A 26,081-nucleotide genomic window follows, 5' to 3' on the forward strand; every position below is an offset into this window, starting at 1 on the left:
ATGTAAATAAGATAGAGGGGAGAATGGGGGAGTTATAAATTATAGAGTTGTCCTATTAATTATAGAGTCATCCTATCAAAGGATGACTCATTCTCTGGTCCATCTGACCACTAGTTGATGGTTAGATTGGTGAGTTGACAAAGAAAATTATCTTTTAAAATAAGTCGTTAGCTGGTTAGGTTGGTGAGTTAATAAAAAAAATTATTTTTTAAAAATATAATTTTTTTAAATAATATTTTTATAAATAATTTGAGTTCGATATTATTTTGATAATTATTTTAAAATTAATATAAAAAATCCACGTGCCGAAATCCTGCGAGCAAACCGGTTATGGGGGATGGACATTTGTTTCAGGATAGTTTTTCGACGGCTATTTTTATTCGCACAATGATATTTTTTTAACGGTAATGGATGATGGATATTTGCTTCCTTCTCTCGCTTTACTCTGGTTCTTAAGCACCACGAGACGACCTCCCAAAGATTTGGCGAATGGAGGTGGGCGGCCTTCTTCTCTTTCGAACCCTCTACTCTCCTCCCATTCGCCTTCCTCTCCGTCGCCATTCCTCGCCAGTCCCGTTCTCGCCTCTTCTCAGAGCATCCTCTTCCCCTCTTCCTCTTCCTTCTCCTCCCTCGGCTTATTCTCAGGTACCTCTCTTCTCCTTTCTCATCTTTCTTCTCTTTTCTCTCTCTATAACTTTGGTTTCTTTGGTGCGAAGGGGGCTTACAGAGGCCCAAAACCCCAGCGGGATTTGGTGAGCGACTGGGTCTCCAACAACGATGGGTTCGTCCGGAGCTTGCCCATCTTCGTGGGCGGCCTCGCCTTGCTCGCTGTCCTCCTTAACCGCACCTTCTCCGGCATATCTCCCGTCGCCGATGCTTCCAGGTATCTCTGTTCCCTTTTGTTTATCCCTCGTTGCTTGAATTTTGTCCTGCTGTTGATCGATTAAAGCTAGGTTTTACCAGGATTTTGCTTTGATTCAAGAAATAAGGTGCAATGGCATCTTGGTTGATTTGAATGCGGGGGGTTGTGTGTGGTTTGTCTTCTGTGTAAGTTTGTGCATAAAAAAAGATTTAGGAATGTATGCTATCAATTAAATCTTTATTTGTTTATTGATTCCATGCCAAATAGCTGAATTACAGCTGAAATGTTCTCTTTCTATTCAAATAATGCAGTTCGGTGGCTGTTTTAGGTATTCTCAGTATGGCAGTACATATACTTAGCAAGAAATGTGTGTGCGCGCGTGCGCGTGCGTGTCTATATATATATATATATAGACATATAGGAAAATTTCATGTAAAAATCTTAGTTCTGACAGTGATTGAAGTTTTATGGTTAGAATGCTGGCATTGACCCTCTTTCAGCCCTCTTCCTTGAGCTAATGTAGAAAATTTATTGTATTCAAATCTTGCAAGTTTGTGGCTGGTGAAGGAGCGCGAACAACTAAGTGAAAAGTCAAGTTTATGCCTAGTGAATTAGATGGATTGAATGTAAAATGGGTGAGAATACTTAAGGAATTAGTAAGAGAACTTTCATTCTGTTGCATAGCGTAGACTCTTCTTAGTCCATCCTACTGTAGTATATTGCATGGCATAGACTCTTCTTAGCCCATCCTTTTATTTTGTGCTCAAGTATTTTAATATTTTGAAGCGAAGGTATGGTCTGTGATAGTTTAGCTATTAAGCAACTATTCACACTTAAGAAGGGTTGTTGTGTATGTGTGATGCTGGTAGAAGTTTGTCTTGAAGATAAATTGCAAGGTGAACTAATAAAAAATCTTACATCTTCTATATTTTTTTAATATTGTTTGTGTACATTTCAATTGATCTTGATGGATACCCTATATTGATCATCCTAGTTACTTTATTGAGACTGAGGTTAAGAAGGCTAAGACATAGAAGGAATCTCTAAAGAAGGTTAGGAGAACCATTTTCATAGACAACTGATCCCTACCTGTCCTATCAGTGATCTAAAAATTGCTTTAAGTCAGTTTGCATGATAATAAAGTTAAAGCAATTCCAAATTACACCATATTTAATATTTAAGCATGTGCATTGGTGGAGATTCCTAGTGATCAGTAAGCTCGATTATTTACTAACGTGACAAAAAGTTTTCCTTCATTGTTGGAGGCATAGCCTGCCTTATTAGAGCCCATGAAGCTATAGTATGGAATTTTGTTGATAGGGTTGCCCCTCCTGATTGGAAAATTATTATGGGAGTTCTTGATAAGAATGATCCTAAATTTGAGGTTGGTAGAGGTTGCAAGGGTTGCATGTAAAGCAACAAATGGAAGTTGATCTACTGATATAAGTACACGTTTTTGATAAATTCTAGAACTAAATCCTTTCAGGCATGTTGTCCTCTTTATTGTCTCAGAACTTCTTTCTAGTATCAGTGCCTGTTAGAAGAAAAAGAATTGCATAAGCAAAAAAAAAGGACAGGCTTGATCTCGCGTATGAGAGCCTTTTGTAACTTGTAAGATAAATTTGGTTTTCAAGGATGAGATCTTCCAATGGTTGAAGAGGTACTATAAATCAGACTAGGATATTTTTAAGTGTTTTTTTTTTTTAAAGGTGATATTGTATCGTATGTTGTTCTTGTTTTTGCTCAGGTTCTTTTAGGGCATTATAAAAACATTATAACTCTTAGTATGACAAACTAATGTTTCATGTTGTTCGAACTTTTTGTGACCTCATCCTCATGTTTTATTAATTCATGTTGTTAATGAAACATTATCCTTGTATGCATGGTTCACCATGTTAGACAATAATGCTTGGTGCCAAACATATCGTATTATATAGTTAGGGAACCAATGCTAGGTATGGGAGCATATTGGAGTATTGGTACCATGAGCCAACTTGTACCGAGACTATACCAGCATCTTACTGATATGGTTACTGAACTTGGTACTGTGAACCATGATTGTATGGCTATTAATTTATGTAGCCTTCCATTTAACAACGCAAGTACAATAATGTTTGTCTTATCTTGCCACTTATTATGATGTATAATGGACTTTAGTTTGTGTACATTAGGGTATCAAGCAAAGACAATGATGTTGAAAAACAAACCAATATATATTTGGGTCCCAATACAAATGACATGTTCCCGATACCAACCAATGTGTCGTAGATAAGTTTGTGCTATAATCATTGTGTAGAAACTCTAGTGTCAATTGTAATGATATGCATCACGGTCTTTAGTCTGATATGACAAGATAAATGATGCTATGTTCACCTTGTTAAGTGCAAGATTACATAAATTAATAGTTAGACAGGGATAATGTTTTGTTGACAGGATGTACTAATACAACATGAACATGATGTGTCAGAAATTTTGAGAGTTAAAATTTTCTATGGCACCTTAGAAGAATATAAAGCAAACAAGAGTGCTAGCTGTTAGATAATTCTATACCTTTATGCCTGGATCGTGCTCCAAGATTCATGCAAAAATCAAAATCTTAAATAAATCATACCTTGCACCATCGTCTCACCTATATGATGATCACATAGCCCGCAGAGCATCTGATCTTCCTTTGTGGATAGTTGATCTTCTCTTTCCTTACTTTCCTTAACATGGATGATTGATGGGAATTGTCACACCCTCCCGAGAGTTGGAGAAAAGGGATCAGGCCACCTTTATTTATATTTGCACTTGTCTTGCCCCATCAAAAGACTTAATCTTAATTAGAGTTGAACTTTTAGTCTAAGTCTTATCAGAAATAGGACTCTTTAATTAATTGGGCTTACTGTAATTGATTCAGAACATGTGGCGGACCCAAAAAGTTAAATCTGACTAAGTGATAATTAGATCATATTAGGAGTCAAATCCAACATTCTTCCATTTGGCCTATATTATCACTTAAAAATAACTCTTTAGTTTTTCAAAAAATATTTTGTTTTAAAAAATAAAATATTTTAATTTTCAAAACAACAATCCTGAATCAAAATTTTGAAATTGATTCGATGAGAGCGCACTCATTTTTAAAATTTGCTCAATTATCTATTTCTTGAAAGATCCTTTATACTTTGATTAAGTAAAAATCATTTGCAGATCATGGCAATTATACATCTCAATTGACATACTCCCTTCCATGTATCATGACATTAATAATTCTCACTTAATCCAATCTTATATACTGGAATATATAGGCTATCAAAAATCATAATGCTGATGATAATGGTCCCACTGTTATGTCATTCAATGATACTTCTATTGACTTTAATTTTGATAAAAATCAACTATAATGTATACAAACAATAATTAAACAAAAGTAATAGCAGTCATCAAACCATTAAAATATCTCAAAATAAGTGTCTATTACAAATTAAATATTTCAATGACAAATGTCCATAACTTTTACATGCTCTTTGAAAACTTTGGGTGCTAAATCTTTTATCAAAGTGCTAGCTATCATACAAACAATACCAATAAAATTAATAGATATCTGATAGCTACTAATTCTCTCATTCACAATAAGATACTTAATAACAATGTACTTGTTTGTATTGGTCATCTTGCTACTATTAGAGAAAGAAAGTACAGTAGAATTGTTACAATAAATTCTCAGTAGTTTGAAAATAGAATCCATAACTTCGAGCCTTGAGATGAATTTTATCAACTATAGAGCATGTGAGGAAGCCTCGTAGCAGCTTATATATTCAGCTTTCATAGTAAAGCAGGCAATAATGCACTGCTTTGTGCTCCATGAGATTGCTCCACCAGCCAACAGAAAGATGTAACATGATGCGGACTTCCTACTTTCGAGGCAATCAGTATAATCTGCATCTGAATAACCGATCACCTCCAACTGATCAGTCATTCTATAAATGAGCATGTAATCTTTAGTCCCTTGAAGATAGTGCATCATCTACTTGGCAGCCTTTCAGTGGTCCATATCTGGATCACTCTGATATCTACCAAGCATTTTCAAAGCAAAACTAATATCACGATGAGTATATACTTAGCATACATCAGACTATCCACTGCAGATGCATAGGATATATCCTTTATCTAATTTTTCTCAATCTCGTTCTTGGGACACTGAAATTTATTGAATTTATCATCTTTAACAATTGGCACTTCACTTGATAAGCAGCTTGACATTCCAAACCTTTCTAGGATCTTAGTAATATAATTTTTCTGAGATAAATCAAGTAACCTCTTATTTCTATCATGATGGATTTCTATACCAAGAATATAATAAGCATCTTTCATATCTTTTATGTCAAAATACTTTTAGTTTCATGCAAGAGACTCAAATCACTGCTGGCTAGTAAGATATCATCCACATATAAAATAAAAAAAATATAAACTTACTCTCACTCACCTTCAGATATATACATTGATCAGCAATGTTTTTCTTAAATCTGAAAAAAGCAATGATATGATTAAACTTGAAGCATCGTTGCCTGAAAGTTTGTTTAAGATCATATATGGATTTCTTTAATTTACATACCAGTCTTTTATTTCTTGTACTAAAAACCCTTCAGGCTATTTTATATATACCTCTTCCTTTAAATCTCCATTCAAGAATGCAATCTTGATATTCGTTTGATGTAGCTCTAAATCAAAATAAGCTATTAATGTCATAATGATTCCGAATGAATTCTTTTTAGAAATAGGAGAAAAAGTTTTCATGATAATCAATGTCTTTCTTCTGAGCGAATTTCTTTGCTAGAAGTCTAGCCTTATATCATTCGATATTACCGTTGGAATCCTGTTTCGTCTTAAAAATTCATTTACAATCTACAGATTTAAATCCTTCAGGCAATTCGACAAGTTCTCAGACTTGATTTTTAATCATGGATTCCATCTCATCTTTTATAGCATCTAATCAAAGTTCAGAATCATCGCTATTCATGATATCCTTAAATGAGACTGGATCATCCTTCATCCCAACATCATAATCACATTCTTGTAAGTAAACAACATAATCATCTGAAATAGCCAATTGTCTAATTTTAGTAGATCTTCATAATATTCCAGATTCAATATCATTATTGTGATTATTTTCAATCGGATTAGGTTCATTGATAGTCTGTTCAAGAAGTACTGTATGAATCACTTGTTGATATTCCATAATTTCATGTTGAATAGGTTCATGTGGAATATCTTTAGATGTTATTGTAATAGGAAGAGATTCTCTTATTTCTTGTAACACCACATTATACGGTTTACCACTCATTGTTTTCACCATCCTCAATGAATTTAGCACTTCCAGTTTCAATAATTCTAGTGGTGTGTGATGGACAATAAAATTTAAAATCCTTTGATCTTTCTGGATACCTAATAAAATAACAACTAACAGTTCTGAGATCTAATTTTTTTTCTTATGGGTTATATAGACAAGCCTCTGCAGAACAACTCCAAACATGTAAATGCCCTAAACTTAGTTTTCTATCCGTCCATAACTCAAAAGAAGTTTTAGAAACGGCCTTATTAGGTACCCAGTTTAGGATATACATAGCGGTTTTCAAGGCTTCTCTCTATAAATTCAAGGGTAATAAGGAATTATCAATCATACTCTGCACCATGTCCATCAAGGTACGATTACATCTTTTAACCACACCATTTTGTTGGGGATTTTCTGGCATAGTGTACTGTACTACAATACCATGCTGTTCAAAGAATTTGGTAAAAGATCTAGAATTACGGTCATATTTATCATATCTACCATAGTATTTACCACCCTTATCAGATCTTACAATCTTAATTTTGCTATCCAATTTGATTTTTTACTTCAGCTTTATACATCTTAAAGGCTTCCAAAACTTCAAACTTTTCAATCAACTAAAAAATATAACTATAACGTGAGAAATTATCAATAACGGTGATAAAATACTTTTGCCCTCCAAAATAAGGTGTAAAATAGCCACAAATTCTAATGACATGCTTTTTATAATTTTTAATTTATTTTTCTTTAATGCAATCTTTGCATATACCAAAATTACTAAAATCTAGATTTGGTAAAACACCTTAACCAATTTAGTCATCATTTTTTTTGATATGAGACCTAATCGCCTATGCCACAATATTGAAGAACTCTTATTTACAATGCCACATTTTATTCCGATATTGACATTCAAAACAAGTAAAAATTGTGCAAAAAAAAAATCCAAATTCAATTTATATAATCTATTGCATAATGTTTCAATACCAACCAAAATAGAATTTTTCATTAATTTAAAATTTGAATTTACAAAAGTAAATAAAAAATATTCTAAATCAAGTTTTGATAAAGAAATTAAATTTCTAGATACTGAAAGAACATAAAAGACATCATGTAGATTTAATTGGAATCCGGTGTCTGTAATAAGTCTATAGGTCCCAACTGAAATGACTTTGGACTTCATCTGTTTTTCCATAAAAATTCTTCGCTCTCTATCATTTGGCTTTCATCTTGAAAGAAATCCCTGCAATGAATTAGAAACATGAATTGCAGCACTTGAATCAATCCACCAGGTACTAGAAGGAACATCAATAAAATTGATTTCGAAACAAACAAGTGATAAGGGAATTCTCTTCTTTTCGAATCATTTTTTTCTTTTCTCATAATCCTTCTTGATATGTCTCTCCTTGTTATAGAAGGAATATTTCAATTTGTGAGAATTTTTTTTGGTGGATTGCTGGATCCTTTATTTTCTTTCTTCATCTTCTTTTTTTAGGACGCTCTTGTGAAACCATATGAACAACTGGGACCCATTCCTGTTTCAATTTCTCTTTCTCTTGCACATACTGGGAGATGAGTTCATTTATTGACCATGATTCCTTGTGTGTGTTGTAGTAAATCTTGAATTGGGTAAACTGGGATAGAAAATAATTGAGAATAAACTGGACAAGAAAGTTTTTAGATACCGTCATACCCAAATCATTCAATTTTTCAGCTATATCACGCATTTCCATAATGTCTTTTCGTACTCCTGAAAATCCATCATATTTCATAAAGATTAACTTGTTCATTAGGATACCAGTTAAGGTTTTACTTGATCTGATAAACTATTGTTTTACAGAAGAAAGGTACTCAGAGGCCAATTTGTTATCTGAAATAGATCCCTTAATATCTCTTGCTATCGAACTCTTAATAATCATGAGAGAATCTATTAGAATGCTCTCACTTTTTACATATTTTTTTATGATCAGGAGAACTAGTGGGGGTAAGTGGATTAGGCTGAGGCTTATGAAGGATCAAATCTAAGTCTAGGCATACTAAAATAATGAGAAGCTGCTTGTGCCAATCAGGAAAATTCGATCCATTCAGTGTGGGAATATTAGATAGATGCAACGAGAGTGAAGTAGGGGTCATAGTTGTAAGTAAAAGAACATGCTCACAATTACGATCATGATGCAGATTCTGTAACACAATTCTATTAATAACACTTATTATACAACTATGAAACATCTTTGAACAAGAATCATAACATACAAGAAGTGTCGTAACTAATTTAATCACAAATTTAAACATAATAAACAATGCAAAAACATGCATTACATAGATCATAACCAATAATATATGAAATATGTAAGCAAAAACAATAATTGTGGCATGTATACATAATTCATGTTTAAACTGTGACCCATCATATTAGTTGCACTTTTAGTGATTAACTAACACGATTATAAAAATCCGAGATTATTCCCACCTTTGGGTGTAGAACACCACATCTTTATGCAATTCAAGTTAGTCAACCTTTTACTGTTAATTTTGTATCAAATTACAATCACCATTGGGTCAACTGTAACAGATACACCTTTATGCAATTTCAAAACTATAATGAGAGAGAAAATCATTAGTCCTCGATGACTCAGCTATCCAAGATCCATAGAGTGCTCTGGGCCCTTTGGGGCTAAGCGAAAACACACTTGAACATTGTAATGGTGAGCGGAATTGCAAAATAAATAATATATAAATTATTTAAATATTTTATATTATAAGAAATTGAATCAAAATGTTTTTCAAGCCATCACGAGTCCAACGGTTCAAAAATCGCTCAAATTAGATGTAAAATGCATAAGATACAGCGATTTTACCCAAAATCTTAACAATAAAAGGGCTCAACCGTAAATAACAAAAAGAAAAGGAACTTTGCTGTAAAACTGTAGGGACCTTTCTATAATAAACTATTCTTCAGGGGGTTATCTGCAAAACAATTTTAAATAAAGCTCAAACTAACGGGTTCGGGTCTGATCCGAAACCTTAATGGATCAAACCCAAAATCCATTTGCCTTAATGGGTTAGATCTAAATTGGATGGGTTTGGCTCTTATTGGGTTCGGATCAGGATCCATTAAGATCCCAAACCCAATACCCAAACCCCCTTCCTTCTTCCCTTTCTTCCGATCAAACCCAAATCGGAAGCCTCCATTGCCGGCGACCATCGAAGAAAGAGGGAGGGCGGTGGACCGCGCACCGTTCCCAAGTCTCTCCTTTCGTCGTGGCACATGCCGTGCTTTCCTGCGGCTGCAAAGAGACGTGTGGGCGGCGAAGGACTGCTGTCGTTGCCGTCGGAGAGCAGGAGCTTTCCCTCCGCCCGCAACCCACCGTTGTCATCGGCAGCAGCTGCCCCATGCACCAGATGGCGTGGGTCGGCCTATGTGGTCACCCCTAAACAAATTATTTTATTTTATTTATTTTTCAAAAAATTAAGAAAAAAATCCAATTTAATTTTCTTTGCCTTAATTTAATTTGAAAAATTCAAAATATGATTTTAATATTCCAAAAATAATTCATATATTTTTACATGAATACGAAGAATGAAATCGGAGCTTTGATACCATATGTTAGGTAATTTTATATTTTTATGCCTGGATTGTGCTCCAATATTCATGCAAAAATCAAAATCATAAATAAATCATATCTTGCGCCATCGTCTCGCCAATACTATGATCATGGAGCCCGCAAGTGTCTGGTCTTCCTCCGCGGGCGGCTGGTCTTCTCTCTCCTCATCCTCTTTAACACGGACGATCGACGGGAATCATCACACCGTCCTAAGAGTTGGAGAAAAGAGGTCAGGCCACCTCTATTTATACCTGCACTTGTCTTGTCCCATCAAAAGACTTAATCCTGATTAGAATTGAACTTTCCATCTAAGTCTTATTAGCTATAGGACTCTTTAATTAATTGGGCTCACTGTAATTGATTCAGGATATGCGGTTGACCCAAAAAGTTAAACCTAATTAAGTGATAATTAGATCATATTAGGAGCCAAATCCAACACTAGCTGCATAGAATATCATATAATATGGCCTAAAACAAAAGCTAATCCAAAAATCTCCTAGTCTGATTTGTAGTGCATCTCCATTGTTGGAAGGATCCATCCTTGAAACCAAAATATATCTCGTGAAGGCTCTTATACACAAGATAGAGCCTCTCTCGTTGTTTCTTATGCAATTCCTTCACTTCTAACGAGCATTAATAACTCACAAAGAAATTCCATAACAGTAAGGAGGTCAATATGGTCAAAAAGATATAATTCTAATATTTATCAGAATTTCTTACTTGTATTAATAGATCAACTTCCATTTTTTTGCTTTGTGTGCAGCTTTTTCAACCTTTACCTAACCTTAAATCCAAGATTACTTTTATAAGAACTCATGTCCTACTAGGAGGGGCAGCCCAATAAGCAAAATTTCCTACTAGAGCTTCGTGAGCTTTACTAGGGTGCGTGCTCATGCAATCATCAAATGAAACTTTTTTTTGTCATGCCAATAAACAATCAAGATTCAAGCTTATTGTTAGCTCGCCGTCTGCCAGTACACATGCTATAACATTAAATTTGATATAACTGGGAATTGCTTCAATCAAGGTCCGCTATTTTGGTATCGAATACTGTATCGATATTTTACCAGTTTGGTATGGTACAGTCGGTATGATACAGTATGCATCCTATATCGAAATAGCTTTCAAACCAGTTTTCTTAATTTTTATCTTGATATACCTTGGTATTGGTCGGTATGCTTCGGTACAGGATAGTATGTCTCAATATGAATGGTACGGGACCTATATTTGAGGTTTAAATCCTGTGGAATGAAGATGTCCTGGTATCTTCATAGAATGGAATGCCTCACTGTCTCATCCTATCTCGATAGCCGTCCAGATCATGTATTCCGCTAGATATCCTCCATTTTTCTCCCTTTTGTTTTTTTTTTCTTTGCTTTTTTTTTCTTTCCTTCTTTTTTTTTTCCTTTTCTTCTGCCTTTCTTTCTTTCCTTTTTTTTTTTTCTTTTTGTCATCCCTTTTTTTCTTTTTTCTTCTCTCTCTTTCCTTCTTCCTTCTTTCCTTTCTTTCCTTTTTTTCTCCCTTCTCTTTTTTCTTTCATTTTTCTTCTTCTTTCCTTTCACTTTTCTTTTTTTTCATTTTCCTTTCTTTCTTTCCTCTTTCTTCTTCTTTCTTTGTATGGATGGGTTTTGGAGTCCTGATCTCGTCTCGATCCCATTTTCTCATAGGAAAGGAACGGGATGGCCAGGATGCCCCCCGTCTCATCGGGACATAAAACCTTGCTTGTAACGACTTGAAGTATGGTTTCGTACCAGTTTCCTCTGAATACGGTAAACCATGGCTTCAATCTTTATTAAATGCAGTACTGACTTATGACAAATTTTAGATCATCAAGAGTGATATGTGGGGACAAGTTGTCTGTGAAAATAGGTTCTTCTAACCTTCTCAAGGAACTTCTCATACTTATAAACCTCCATAGTCTTAGTAGAGAAATCAAGACGATCAATATGGTTATCTATCAAGATCAATCAATATGTTGGCAAATAATATTAAAAAAATAGAAGATACATGGACTCTTATTGGTATCAAGTAACCACACAATATATCTTCAAGACAATACTTCTAGCGCGATCAAGTATAAGATATACCCCTCCTTAAGCATGAATAGTTGCTATATTATTGAATTGCCATAGTCTATAGTCTGCTTTGACCATATAATTTAGAAGGATGAGCAAAGAGGAGTCATTGCTATACAAGGTAAAATAGTATCGAAGGAATAAAACACACATACAGCTACAACTTAGACCAACATCTAATAACAATGTGCTTATGGAGTCAAAGCAGGTCTTTTGATGAACATATAGAATTAAGAAATGCCTATAAATGCATTTTTTGAAAAAGTCAATGTAATCTAACTGCAATTTTGATACCATCCTGTTACAATGCTCTACCATCACTGAAGAACAAATAAGCTTTCACTTTGCATCTTGTAATTAACAATACAAGCAAAGACCAAGTTTTTTAAAATTGTATTTTCGTTCTTATCTACTGATAGGAAAATACTCATTGTGCTCCTTACAACAGAAATAGGTAGCATTGACCAGAAAACTAAATCTTTCATTACTTGGTTTGCATGTGCTAAGCTAACCTGATATGCATTGCTTTAATCATGATGCCAATTGAATGTTGCAATGTAAAATAAAGATGTGAATACTATTAAATCATCCCTAAGTCAAATAGATGTAAATTAATCTATAACTTGTATTAGTTGTCAGCAAATCCAACTAAAGATGCTGATCTATGATGGTGATCTATTTAACTCATAAAATTCAGTAAAATACTTGGATGTGCATCTTTGAAATCCGAAAGAGTAACATTCATTTTGCACAGCTCTAGGGATGGAATGATATGTACAACGTACTAGAATAGATGAGGGATTTCTAACCTAAAAAAACTGATAGACATGATGCTTAAAAAGAACCTCCCAATGTAATTCATCATTATTTGTTAGTGCAATGCTTGTATCTTTTGAAAATATATTACATCTAAAGCTGATCATGATTATGGAAAATGATAGCATCATAAGGTGCGATACCATACCGAATCGGATGGTATGGGATGTACCGTATCATATCGGTTCGATACTGGTACATGTTCTAGGGGGCATATTGACACTCGATATGCTGAACCGGCCCCTATACTAGGCATACCGACACTATGGCAGGATGGCACCAATAGGGGGCTTGGCATCGAGATGGTGTATCTTGGGTAGCATAAATGAAAAAGATAGTACCTAGATATCAGTTTAGAAATGCCAAACTGCAACAACCTACCAATAAGCAATGAAAAGTTCAAATTACAGAATTAAACTCAAACCTATTGAGCAAGGTATATTAAATGACCACCTTGAACATAAAAAAAAGGACTTCCTTTCTCCGAATTTGAACTTTTAACTAGAACTTATTTTTGAAATTTTGAAATGAGATTTTGGGTTGAATATGGATCAGGTCAAGTTAATAGTTGCTAACCTCCATGATAACTCAAGATTAGCAATTTAACAATTCTGTCCTAATTAAAAGATTGGCCTACAAATGAGACCCACTAAACCACTAATCCCAACCAGGTTGTTAGAAGGTAATCAAGTTTCAATTTTCAAACTAGATACAGTAAGCCCTTTGGGTTGAGCTTGTATACATGGCATTTATGAACTTAAATGTTGATTAATGGCTGTCCCAAACACATCCAAAACAAGAAGATAGACAACTGACCATGGGGAGAAAATTATTATTGCCTACAAATGAGACCCACTAAACCAGTAATCCCAACCAGGTTGTTAGAAGATAATCAAGTTTCAATTCTCAAACTAGATACGGTAAGCCCTTTGGATTGAGCTTGTATACATGGCATTTATGAACTTGAATGTTGATTAATGGCCATCCCAAACACATCCAAAACAAGAAGATAGACAACTGGCCATGGGTGAGAAAATTATTATTGCATATGTACAGATTACAAAAGATTATGGAACTAGATGAGAGGTATTTCAGGCACCATCTTGATTCATTCAGTATGTTTTAATAAAATCAGAAGAATGAGTAGCATTCTACAATAACCAATATCTAAAATCACGTAGCTGATACTAATATCAGTTCATAATTTGGTAGATTTATCACAAACATAGCACCAAATTTTAGCATATACCTGAAACAATCATAATAATGAAAAAAAGGCATAAAGAAAAAAAAGTATTTTTACACTAATTGAACTCCCAAATAATAGCTTGCTGATCTTGAGTTCGAAAGAAGAAAAAAAGTTGAATGACAAAGCATATCATCTCTCACTACTATTTAAGAAGCAAAGTTGCAAAGTGAAGGATACATCTAAAGGGCCATTCCAACAAAGATTTTGATTCGTGCATTAATCAGTAAACTACATCCCAAAAATAGAGATTTTGATCGAGGTGAAAGCTATTCTTATTCAGAATTTATTCTAATTTCTTTTCAGAACTTATTCTTAGAATGCATGTGGGAAACACCTCAGCCAAGGAAACTTAAAACACTTACCTAAACACCACATTTCAAAATCACAAACTCTGGGGTTCTTGGAGCTAGAAGAGGAGAGGTAGAGCAAGCTCTCTTATAGAAGATGGCAATGGAGGCCCTTAAAGTTGTCAAAGAAGGTCCTCAACAGGATCCTATAGGGTGTAGATGGTCAATGGGGTGCGCGGCCAAGTGCATGGAGGAGTGGAGGGAGAGAGGTGCTAGTAGGTCTGCGGGGGTTTTGCCAGCCTCTCTTAGGCTGAATCTAGTTGGAAAGGAGCATAGGAGGAAGATGGAGAGAAAGCTGGGGTAGAGAAATATGAGTGCTTTAGTTAGGTTTTTAATTTGAAGAAAGAGATGGAGAAGAAGCTTATGCAAATGAGACTTTTATTTTATTCAAAAAGGGAGATGAGAGGCACACTAACAGCAATGGAATCAAGCATCAACACTGGGTTCCATCTCCTGCTGGATGGTGCAAAGAGATCCAAGGGTTTGAAGTTGACTTGATAGGAGGATATCAGCCATGGTTTGTTGTACTGCCTTGTACGGGGCGTATTGTACCGTATTGGGAGGAAACTGGTATGAAACCTCACTTCAAGTTGGTATAAACCCCATACCACCCGTATCGAGGCATATCGATCCGTACCGAGGTGCGCACTGACCTGTACTAACCTAAATTGAAGTGTATCGAGATAAAAATTAAGAAAAATGGTTTGGGAGCTATTTCATTATGGGATGCATGCTATACCGTACCGAACTGGTAAGGTAGTGATACGATATCTGGTACCAAGATAGCGAACCTTGATATCGGCTGTAGTGTGTGCGTGTATATACATATATACATATATACACATATAATATCACATTTTGTTGGTTTCTTTTGCACTAACTGAAGTCTCGAGCTACTTAATAATGACAAAACTAGACCAATTACAATTGTGGTGTATATTTGTTTCTTGGAAATATATGCTTTATTAGATTTTCTATGGTTATATTGGCAAGAATAAATCTGAGTGGTGGAAACAAGTTTACTTGCAAGTTGTTCCTAAGTGACCAAAACCTTGTACTAGGGTGTGATGGTTACTGCAAAATCTCTTTAGAAATTTACCCTTGTACCTACCTTTTAAGTGCGTCTTCTTTCTTTTCTCTCTGTTTTTCTCCTTTTTTTCGAGTTCCACTTCCCTACACTTGCGAATTCACTCGTGCCCAACACTGGTTCTATTAGTTTAGTTCTAGGAAGCAATAACTTGTTTTGGCGTATGCAGTGCTTATCATCATCCTTGATCATTCAGGTACCTTTTTTTGAGAATAGGAGGGCATGGCACACCTTTGTATTCATTGAGATAATGAGGGCTTGGAGTTGGAACAGTGTTATAAAAGCAACAATGATGTGTAAGAAAAACAAGATTCATCTTCAGGAGGAGGACATACCTCTTAGTTTTCAGAGTTCTGCAGGCAAACCACTCATAAACTCAGAGATGATCTGGTGAGGCTTCTTTAACAATTGTATGGGCATCACTGTGCTTTTTTTCACCAGTAAAACCCATGCACTAAAAGACAAAAAAAATGCTTCACATCTAACATAATCCATGCTTTGGGTTTCCTGGAGGAACAAATGGGGATTCCATTTCTTCCACGAGGCCAAGGAAACAACTGAGGGTCACTCAAGTATTATTGTTCTTTACTTGTTTATGCTTTTGGTAACTAAATGATTAGTGGAGAGCCAAGACAAGGTTTGAAAGATATGTTTTAATATGTTCATCGGTTCCTAAGCTTCTTATGGCTTGAATTAGTGACATGTTATATGATGGGTGATATTTGATAGGAATAACTAATAAGTAAAACAAAACAAGAGGATATATTGCTTGTATATCTACAGATGAAAAACCTTAGAAATAGATGTTTGATCATGTTGGTTCTTTCCCAAACTCATAACCATTTTTTTAGGGTGGGGGTGGGGGCAGGGAGGGGATGAGTTATTGGTTACATTCTTGACATATAGAGGACAAATCTATTAGTTGTTAGAAGAAAGATAATGCATACAATTGTTCATCATTTATCCATTTGTTCAAATAGTGTACAATTCATTTTCTTTGTTTGATTGAATTCTGAACATGTACTGTGCTATGCTTACTCCTTTGTTCTCTAAACAGCTCACAGTCAAGGGCAGACATATTAACCCTTGCTTTGGCAGTAACAAACCTTCTTTCTGGCCTTGTATGGTTGTCAATTCGGCCAAAATATATTTCTCCTGTAAGGGTTCCATACTCTGTAGATACATCTTTTTCTTGAAGTTCAATTCCATGCTTTCTGCTGTAGTATGAATATATCAAATGTTTATCCATAATTTCTCCCCGATTTACCTGGCTTGTTTCAGGTTGTTCCCCAAGGTGTAGAGTGCAAGAGGATAAATTCTAAAGTTGCAAATTATGCAGTTCTTGAGTTGCTGTGGTACATGATTTCTTACAACATAACCTCCCATTTTGTTGCTCTTATATATTAGCCAAAACTCTAGAGTCTAGAGACATATAATCCTAACTGGTCTATGATATCACCATTGCCACTAGTACTATCGATAAAATAAGTGAAAATGAGTTTGCTATATCAGACACAATTTATTTTCATGATATCTTGAAAGGTTTTGTACTTATAACCGTCCATTTTGTTGCTCTTATATATTAGTCAAAACTTTAGAGTTATGTAAGTATCATGGGCTAAGGATATTGCCATTGCCACCAATGCTATTGATAGAATAAGTGAAAGTGAGTGTATTATATCAAATACAATTTTTTATTTTCATGATATCTTGAAAGACTTCATACTTCTTTACAATTGTACTTCTAGAGACTAAAGCATTTGCTATTTGTTTCTGAGTTTTTTTTTGCCTTAATTCAAGGACTTCATGTCTCTTAGCTTACATGTTTGAATACTATTAATCTGGATGCAAATTGATGGACATGTTAAAGAGGGCTGCTTTGGGATTAAGGTTTGAGGAAGAAAGAGTTAATTTAATGATACTTATGTGATGGTAAACTGTTACTCCAAAAGTCCACTTTTCACATTTGGCCACTTTTATTATTATTATTATTTTTTAAATTCTTCCCTCCAAACTAAGAAAAAGTTCAAATGTATGCCTCTATTTAGAAAAGAAATCTGTTTGCCTATTTGACTGATATCACCTTTGATGGAGGAAAAACGTAAATTTCGCCCTGCGACATGTATCTTGGGGACTTTTTAAAGTTGGATACTCTCTAACTTAGCAGAAGAAGTTAAAAATATATAAATGAATGGATAAATAAATAAATAAAAGATAAGGTGCATAAAAAATCTCGAACTTTGCCGGTTTTGCATATTGCATTATTGATCATGTTTAAAGCTTCCTTTCACCATGGGTCTCTAATACACCTTCTTGAGACTTTTTTACCCTTTTATGAAATCCCACCATGTTCCTGCACAGTTTATGATATGATTTGACATGCCCATGTTTGTTTTGGCACCTGGCCATGCAGCTTGGTGTGGGCCCATGGGACTAGGTTTGTGCCTGCAGTACTTTGTACCATTAGCCCAGCTCTTCCCTTATATCTTTATCCACTTCTTCCATCAATCCTGCATGGATGTCATACCTCTAACATGTTTGATATCGTCTTCTTGATCTTCTTGAACAGGTGCCAGCTATTCTTCTTCTACTTTGTCCGCATGAACCTTATTGCTCGATTGTACCCCCACTTGCTCAGTGATTGCAACCTCCTGGGGAGGTGGAGCTCCTCTGGGAGCTCCGTGGATTTCTTATTGTCAAGCTCCGAGCTTGGAACAGCTTTGCCTCCTCTCTTTGCCTATTGATCGCTTGGAATGAAGCCCTTCTTTTCTTATTTTCTTGCTTTTTTTTTTCTACTACTGTTCAAAGATTCTCTTCTTGAATTCTAGAGATTTCATGGCTTTTAATAGGGTTGGTGGGGGTGGAAGAATCACGGGCATGATCTTGGATTTTAGAGGGGGTTTAGAACTATCATCTTCTCGGAGTTTTAATGGGAGTCATTGATTGTTAAGATCACTCCTATCTTTACTTTCTTGAAACTCAAGGTTTGGTTTGGTGGGAAGTAGATAGAGGGATGCGAACAAGTTGGATCCTAACACTAAGCATCCAGTATCCATCAAGATAGAAGGACAGTTTTGATGTTCTGATATTAGGATGGTAATAAATTTAACAAGCGAGAGAGTGGATTGGATCTTAACTTACGCTACTATCCAAATAGATGAGAAGAACAATTTTGCTATTTCAAAATTGGGATAATGATAAATTTGGCGTCAATTTTTGGGTATTGGTCGACAACAGAAGCACCAGCTTTTGTATGGCATGCATATGGCCCACATCAAGTTGAGGTGGTCCTGCATAGACGCTGTTACCCCTCGATACAGTGTCATGTGCAGGGTGTATCATCAAGCTGCGTGCAGAAAAGAAATGAGATATGGTGCAAGCACCAAGAAGTCCAAAAATGATGTATGGAAACTAATTATGAAAGAAAAATTTGGAAGTGATTGATCACACAATGGGCAAATTTAGTGAATTATTGTGTAACTTGCCCATAAATAAATAAGCTGTACTATCTCCCTTATCGAATAATCACAGTCCTTCACATCCTCTCCAAGTCCATTATTTTCTACCCTTACCTCCTCGTGTTTCATGCTTTCATGGTGCTCTTCCTACCAATTGCTTCACCTCCCCTTCCTCTTGAACTTTATTGTCACCATCCCCAATCTTCTTGTTAATGTGGAGATCCACTCTTCTATCCTTTGCTTTGGCATCTTCACCTCCCTCCCCATAGGCAGTACCCTCATCTACAGATATGATAGGTGTGATGCCCTCCTAACCTACTTGATATACAATAAGATGCCCTTTAAAGATGTAGTCACCGCTCACCAATGATGCCATCTTTGGCAAGAGCTATCTTTGCTTAACTAAGTTGTTGTCTCTTGTGCAATGATAGTGTGTGGGACATGTCCAACTACCTATTGATGTTCTTTTAGGATCCGTGTAGGCCTCTTTAATACTCTCCTTATGTTCAACTAGTAAGGCTTCTTGACCGCCAGTTCATCTATTTTGTGGTAGTGCAGGTTCAAGAAATATATTGCATAAAATTGACTATGATAATATTTAATTAGTGTTCTAAAAATAAAAGCTACCAAGGAAAACAAGAAAAATACTGATTTGCTTGTTTCTGCCAGATGTAAGTCTGGGCCTTCTGCTGGTCCTGTCTTGATTCTATAATGTTCAGATCAGTCTTGTAATCTTGTTCACTGAAAACAAAAGTCCTGTAATCTTGGAAAATCACTTTATGATTATGTTATTCATCTTATCTGCAACTAAAATAGATTTCCCATGCTTAGGATCTTCTCTTTCTCCACTTCTCTCAAGATGACATATAGGGGATGAACATGTATCACCTCTTGAGCCCCTTTAAGGAATGTCCGGCTATGGACAATTGTCTCTTCTGTGCTTCCATTTTGACTTGAAGCAAACTTGGAAGACTCCTACTCATCAACAGTGAACATGTAGATAAGGGTGGCAATTGGGTCGAATCGGGTCATAAACGAGTCAGGTCAAATGCAGGTCGGGTCAAAAAACATCAAACCTGAACCCGATCTATTTATTAAACAGGTCAGATTTTCAAATCTGAACTTGACCCATCTAATAAACAAGTCACCCGATCCAATCCATTTAACCTGTTTATTAAACAGATAACATGTTTAACCAACTCGATCTAACCCATTTTACCTGTTTACTAAATAAATAACCTATTTACTAAACCCAATCTGATCCAACCTGTTTAACTTGTTGAAGAAAATTGATTATTTTTGGTCCAATACTATTTGAATTTTAACCTGTTTAGTTTTAACTTAACAACAAACTTAAACATAAACATCAAATAAAAGTATCAAACATCAAAAATAAATAAACATAAACTGAAAATGATCAAGTCATGATCAGCTTGCACTTTGGGCAATATATAACATTCCACCATAATACATCAGATCATGATAACATCCATATTTCACATTTGCACTAAAAGTCATGAATTACATTAGAGCAAGAAGCGAATTTCTCCAGCAATCTTCTCTTTAAGACTGACAACAGTCTTAGACAAGGATTTAGATTTAGAACATCAAAGAAGGGAAGAGGAAAAGGAGACTCAGATTTAGTATTTAATCTGCAACTAAATCAAAACAACAACAATCGATTGTCTATAGAAGAAGGCCGTCCAAGATTATTGCTACTAGAAATAGTTGAATCAGCAAAAAGATATCCCAAAATCATCATAGTCTCCATATACAAATCTTAAAGCAAACCTCCATAGTGCACATAGTGACAGAGAAATCGGCAGCAAAACATGTTAAATGAGAGATCGGTAGCAAAGCACATTGATCGTTGAATCTCCCTACAGAAAGCACTATCTGCACCAAGAAAAATAACTCAAAAATCCTAGATTAAGGATTAAGAAAAATCAATCTTGGAGAAGATTAAGGAAGCATGGAAGGAGTGGAGGAGCCCCAGTCGTCGTTGGGAGAAAGCATCGGCTGAAGGAGGAGCCCTAACCGCCATTGGGAGGAAGCACCGGCCGAAGGAGTGGAGCTGTGAAGGAGTGAATAAGGAAACCCTAGATTTTCAATCGCCTTGGGAGGAAGCACCGATCGAAGGAGGAGCCCTAGCCACCGTTGGGAGGAAGCACCGGTCGAAGGAGTGGAGCTGTGAAGGAGCGAATGAGGAAACCCTAGATCCTCAACCGCCGTTGGGAGGAAGTATCAGCTGAAGGAGGTGCCCTAGCTGCTGTTGGGAGGAAGTACCAGTTGAAGGAGTCTGTGAAGGAGCGAACGAGGAAATCCTAGATCCCCAGCCATCGTTAGGAGGAAGCACCGGCCGAAGGAGGAGCCCTAGCTGCCGTTGGGAGGAAGCACCAGTTGAAGGAGGAGCCCTAGCTGCCATTGGGAGGAAGCACCAAGGAGGGAATAAGGAAACCCTAGATCTGGGGAGAGAAGATGAAAGACCGAAAGGCGAAAGAGATAGAAGGCGAATGGGTTTCACGGAAGAGAAATGAAATCACAGCCCTCTATTTTAAGTTTAGCGCCTTGCAGGTTTATGGGTTACAACCCGACCCGATCCGTCCCAACCCATTTATTGAACGGATTAAACAGATTAGACGGGTCAGCTATCTGAAATCTAAACTTGATCCGATTATTAAATTGGTTAAACGGATCGATCCGTTTACGATCCGAATCCGTTTAATCCAAATCCAAACCTATTAAGGCGGATCAAATGCGGGTCGGGTCGATTTTTGCCACCCCTACATGCAGATTAACCTGCTCATCAAGTAGGATCTTCAAGGTGATGTAATTACTGGCAAAACTGGGTGACTGTTGGCTTTAGTATCTCCCAAAAATAGTATCTTCTCATAAGTGCCAACACCTAGTTATGATTATGATCATGAAATCATGATTAAACCTTGAGCTGGCTTTTCCCTCCTCCACCACTGCTTTTGCATGCCTCAAACTCTTGATGTTTTTGGTATTAGATCAAGGTGTTGTGCTATACATGGAATTTACAGATATGGCCTCTATCACGTTAGTTCTTCCTCTGCCCTTTTGTGGGTAACTCCTCTTTATGATATGGGTAACTCCTCTTTATGATAACCTGCACTACATATTTCTCATCTACATAAGTCATCACCTTCTCTATCAGCATGAAAATGTATCAAGGGTCCTGGGCATGCCTTGCATCCGCCAACTTATGGAATAAGACCATGTGTTGACAATAAATGTGGAAGTTGATTGATCTCATCATTGTTGGGCTAGTCCATGTTAGACATATCTATGATCCCATGTATCTTAGAAGTGCTGGCTTGAATTGATCTAATTGCTTATATCATTCACTATGTTCTTGCTGGAAGTTGGGGGATGTGACTAAAATGGAACTACCTGGATGTGGCATGACCAATCTTTACCAATCCTTTTCATCTAAATCATGTTGACCATGGTTGGATGATAGGTGTTTCTCACTGCAAGTTTCGGATGTGACTTATATGGAAGCACCTAGATATGGCATGACCAATCTCCTTCTTTTTGATCCATCTCATTAAACTAGGTAGCCTGTGGATCCATTTCTAACAGTCACTGATGGCCGATTGGTCTTTCCTTTTCCCTTCCCCATGAAAATTCTTTCACCAAGAATGCAAGAATTGCTGGGCTTAATTCTTGCTGAACTGAGGACTCACAGTATGATAGACTGCAGTTTCAAAGTTGGAATTGGGTGTGCTATACCAAAAAATTTGTTTGAGGCATGTACCGCCCTTGGTTCACCCCAACCCAATCAATTCAGGAACATTTTATCATCTTTTTTATCTCCCTTCACTTCTTTGGTGGCAAACACTAGCAGGGGCTCTCTCTAGTTTGGAAAGGCTTGGAATTTGTCATTTGCAGCTGAAAACAACCACAATGGCTTCAAAAATCACTTCATCCAGTGTGGCTCCTCCTCCTCCTCCTCCTCTCTCTCTCGCTCTCTCTCTCTCTAAACTCTTCGAGAATCATGATTTGATTGATAAGTATAGGGGAAAATCCGTCAAAATTTGTTCTATGTATGATTTGTAGTGATAACACCAGGATTTTGGGCATTTTGGGTTTTAAAAATAAAACCTACACCCAGAAATCCTTTTAATTTGAAGCTAATTCGAGCAAATGGTGTTTGTTTGGGTCGACTTCTGCAATGACTTATTCTATAATGCTATTGGATTATTTCTTTGAACTATTATTTCTTTTAAGATTAATTTTCTTGAATAACAGTTTTAGGATAATAAATAGGTAAAATTTTGGGAACTATCGGGGAGCATGTTTGCACTTGTATGTTCACATGCTACCTAGTGGGTTACTTTGGGCATGCTTTGGTTTCATGTGAGCTAAGGCCCAAAAATTAAATTAATTTAAATTAAGGCAGGTGAGAATACATCCATTTGGGTTGATTTTTTATATGATGTACATATAGGACTAGTCTATGAAATCCCACAAATAAAATAATTTTCAAGATGATTTATAATTTTGAAAATCAATATAATTAATTATTTATAAACACCAAAAGTTTTGTGTTTTTGAAAAAGTTATACATGATGTGCTAGCTAATTGTACATTATTTTTTGAGTTCGATAGTGCATTTTATATGCAATGAACATTTTTATTTGTTTTGAATTTGAAAAAGCAGTTTGAAAATATTGAGATTTTTGTATTTTTGAAAAGTTATATAGGAAGTATTTGACTGTTGTGAATTTATTGCTGAGACAGGTGATGTATTTTTTGAAACCAAATTTTTATTAATTTTATGTTAATTATATATGTTTAAATATTAAAACTAAATAATGGACAAAGGAAAGACAAATTGATGCACCTTTGCACATATCGCTTTGCTACATAGGCAAAGTGCATGATTTGACCTTGCATTTCTGCTATTTTTGGAAAAGCTCACCAGAAATTCAGAATGTCATAAAAAATGGACAAGTTATTGCCTGCCCTCGTTGGCCACCAAAAAACATGAAAGCATATATAATTCAAATGATCAACAATTGTGATCAATAACATGCAATGATGGGTGGGAGTTCCTTATGTATCCATATTTTTTTATTGATGTCCTGAATTTTTGAGATTTGTTACCGATCGGGCAGAAATGCTAGTTCATTTCACACACTTCTCTTGTGCACCCAAGTTATGTGCACATATGTATTATCTTTCCTTTTTGGTGATTTAGTTGTTAATTTTAAACATATATTTTATTAATTAATACAAATATTAATGAAAATTAAATTTGTTTATAGAAAATACACCACTGATTTCAAAAATTGGTGTACACTGATCTAACACTTCAAATATATTTTTTAAAATATAAAATTTCTAGTATTTTTTATAAATAAATTAATCCAAAATCATTTTTAAAATTCTAAATTACTATGAAAATTAATTTTGATACAATTGGCCCTTTATGTACAAATCTAAAAAATCAACCTGAATAGGTGTATTTTTGCATTGTTGATTACAATATTGTGTTTAAATTTTGGGTCTGGGCTCAGGTCAAACTCAAGAATATCCAACTTAACCCCACTATTTGGTGAAAAAAAAAATTAGGATGTGCACATCACAAGTGCAGACATGCTACAATTTTTCCTAAATTTTACCTATTTATTATTTTGAAGATTTGAAAAATTTAAATGTACACTTTTAGAATAAGCCATTTCCTACATCATATCGAAAAAGCAACCCAAACAAGCACCATTTGCTCGAGTTAATTTCAGCTAAAAAGATTTTCAAATGTAGGTTTTGGAAATTGGGATTAGACCTACAACCCTTGATATCCTTATGATTGAAGTCGGATTCCAGCATGAATCAAATCAGCAAATCATATTTAGATACTTAAAGTGCAAATTTTGTCTATTTCCACTGCAAAATGGCATGTTTAAGCCTTTCCCAGCTGCTAGAAGATCTCTCTCATTGGTGTTTATCACCAATGAAATAAAGAAGGGACAAAAAAATGGATGATAAAAGGTTCCCGAGCTTTGGTAAACTATTCTATATTTGCTTGTTTAAAAAGAATCTCTCTCTAAAAGAAAACGAGTGGCTAATTCCATGAAAAAGCCTTCTATTAATGAGGTATAGCTAGCAATTCCTATTTATCTATTATAGAATCAATGGTTGATCAATTCCCATGTTATTTAGATTTGACTATTTTGATTTGTAGAGTAAATAAATTGAGAATGTAATTATCAATTCTTTGAAATTATAGGATTCAATGTTTATAACCATTGGGATTATCGAAGGTACTTGGACACTAATAAAATCTTGGATTTTGCAAAGTAGAACTTGAAATCTGCCACAATTGTATAGTAATCCCTACTTTTCACAAATTCTTGTAAAGTACACCTTTTATACAAATCGGTTCATTCCGTTAGTTTTCATTGATTAAATCTTAGTTGAGGTTAACTAGGGTTCTTGAAGGACAAAAATGCCCTTCGTTTAATAGCAAATTAGGCTCAAGACGGCCTCTTCTCACTCAGCCCACTTCTTGCTCAAGACTTGTCCAACAGGGGACCAATGGTGAAGGGGCACAAGTTTAAGAGTCAATTAATTGTGAGGACTAGGCAAAAATGTGCAAAAGACATGAAGTTAACACCATTTGGAGAACATAAGTATTCCGTTATTATCTAGTTAACTTGACCTGAGGGATGTATGAGTAATAAATTACAAGATTTCAAGATTAAAATATAAATATAGAAAAGACAAGAATTAGTATTAAAATATAGAAGAGTTCTGAGACTACTATACAAAAATCCTTAAGTAGAAGTTATTAATTGTAAAATCTTTGAAATCCTAAAAATATTTAAAAGAATGATCTAGACATAATACAATTTATATCAAGATGGGATTTAATTTGCTTAAAGGGCAATTCCTTGATTTCCTTGCAAGTAAAATTTTCATAGTGGGATTAATTTAATATATCCCTCTTTCCATCTAGCAAAAGTAAAAAATCTTAACTTTATTCACCTAAAAAACTCGAATTCTTGGAATTCTTCAATTGGAGGTGCATGAAACAGCGATCCAGATTATCAAATTACCATGACCCTCTTAGATTTTTTCTATATAAAGGTGATTGATCAAAAATCTTTTAGGTAATTGTCATCATTCACTCTTATGATCAAATACTTTGCCTTCGGCTAGATCAACTACTTTGTCCCTTTTAGCAAAGACAATTAAAGGAGATACATTTGTCTCTATGAAGTGATTAAAATGATGGCATGACTTGA

The 26,081-nt window shown here is 35.3% G+C and overlaps 1 protein-coding gene across 18 annotated transcripts in view; it reads left to right on the plus strand.

Annotated features, from left to right (window-relative positions):
• Positions 1-411: 411 nt before the first annotated feature.
• The window catches only part of LOC105034244 (protein COFACTOR ASSEMBLY OF COMPLEX C SUBUNIT B CCB4, chloroplastic), a 73,431-nt gene continuing 47,761 nt past the window's right edge, over positions 412-26,081 (plus strand). For 12 of the 18 annotated variants that reach the window (XR_012138470.1, XR_012138471.1, XR_012138466.1 and 9 more), the window contains exons 1-4: positions 413-645; positions 717-883; positions 16,407-16,506; positions 16,631-16,704. Coding sequence is in view for 6 of the 18 variants with exons in the window: in XM_010909310.4 (XP_010907612.1) it covers positions 490-645; positions 717-883; positions 16,407-16,506; positions 16,631-16,704 (497 nt within the window). In the remaining 12 variants the exon portion in view is untranslated. Of the gene's footprint in view, positions 646-716; positions 884-15,545; positions 15,740-16,406; positions 16,507-16,630; positions 16,705-26,081 lie in introns of those variants that run through there. The other 6 variants (XR_002163587.3, XR_012138460.1, XR_012138461.1 and 3 more) reach the window with 2 other exon arrangements.

Source organism: Elaeis guineensis, chromosome 1, assembly GCF_000442705.2.
Source record: "Elaeis guineensis isolate ETL-2024a chromosome 1, EG11, whole genome shotgun sequence".
Taxonomy (NCBI): Eukaryota; Viridiplantae; Streptophyta; class Magnoliopsida; order Arecales; family Arecaceae; genus Elaeis; species Elaeis guineensis.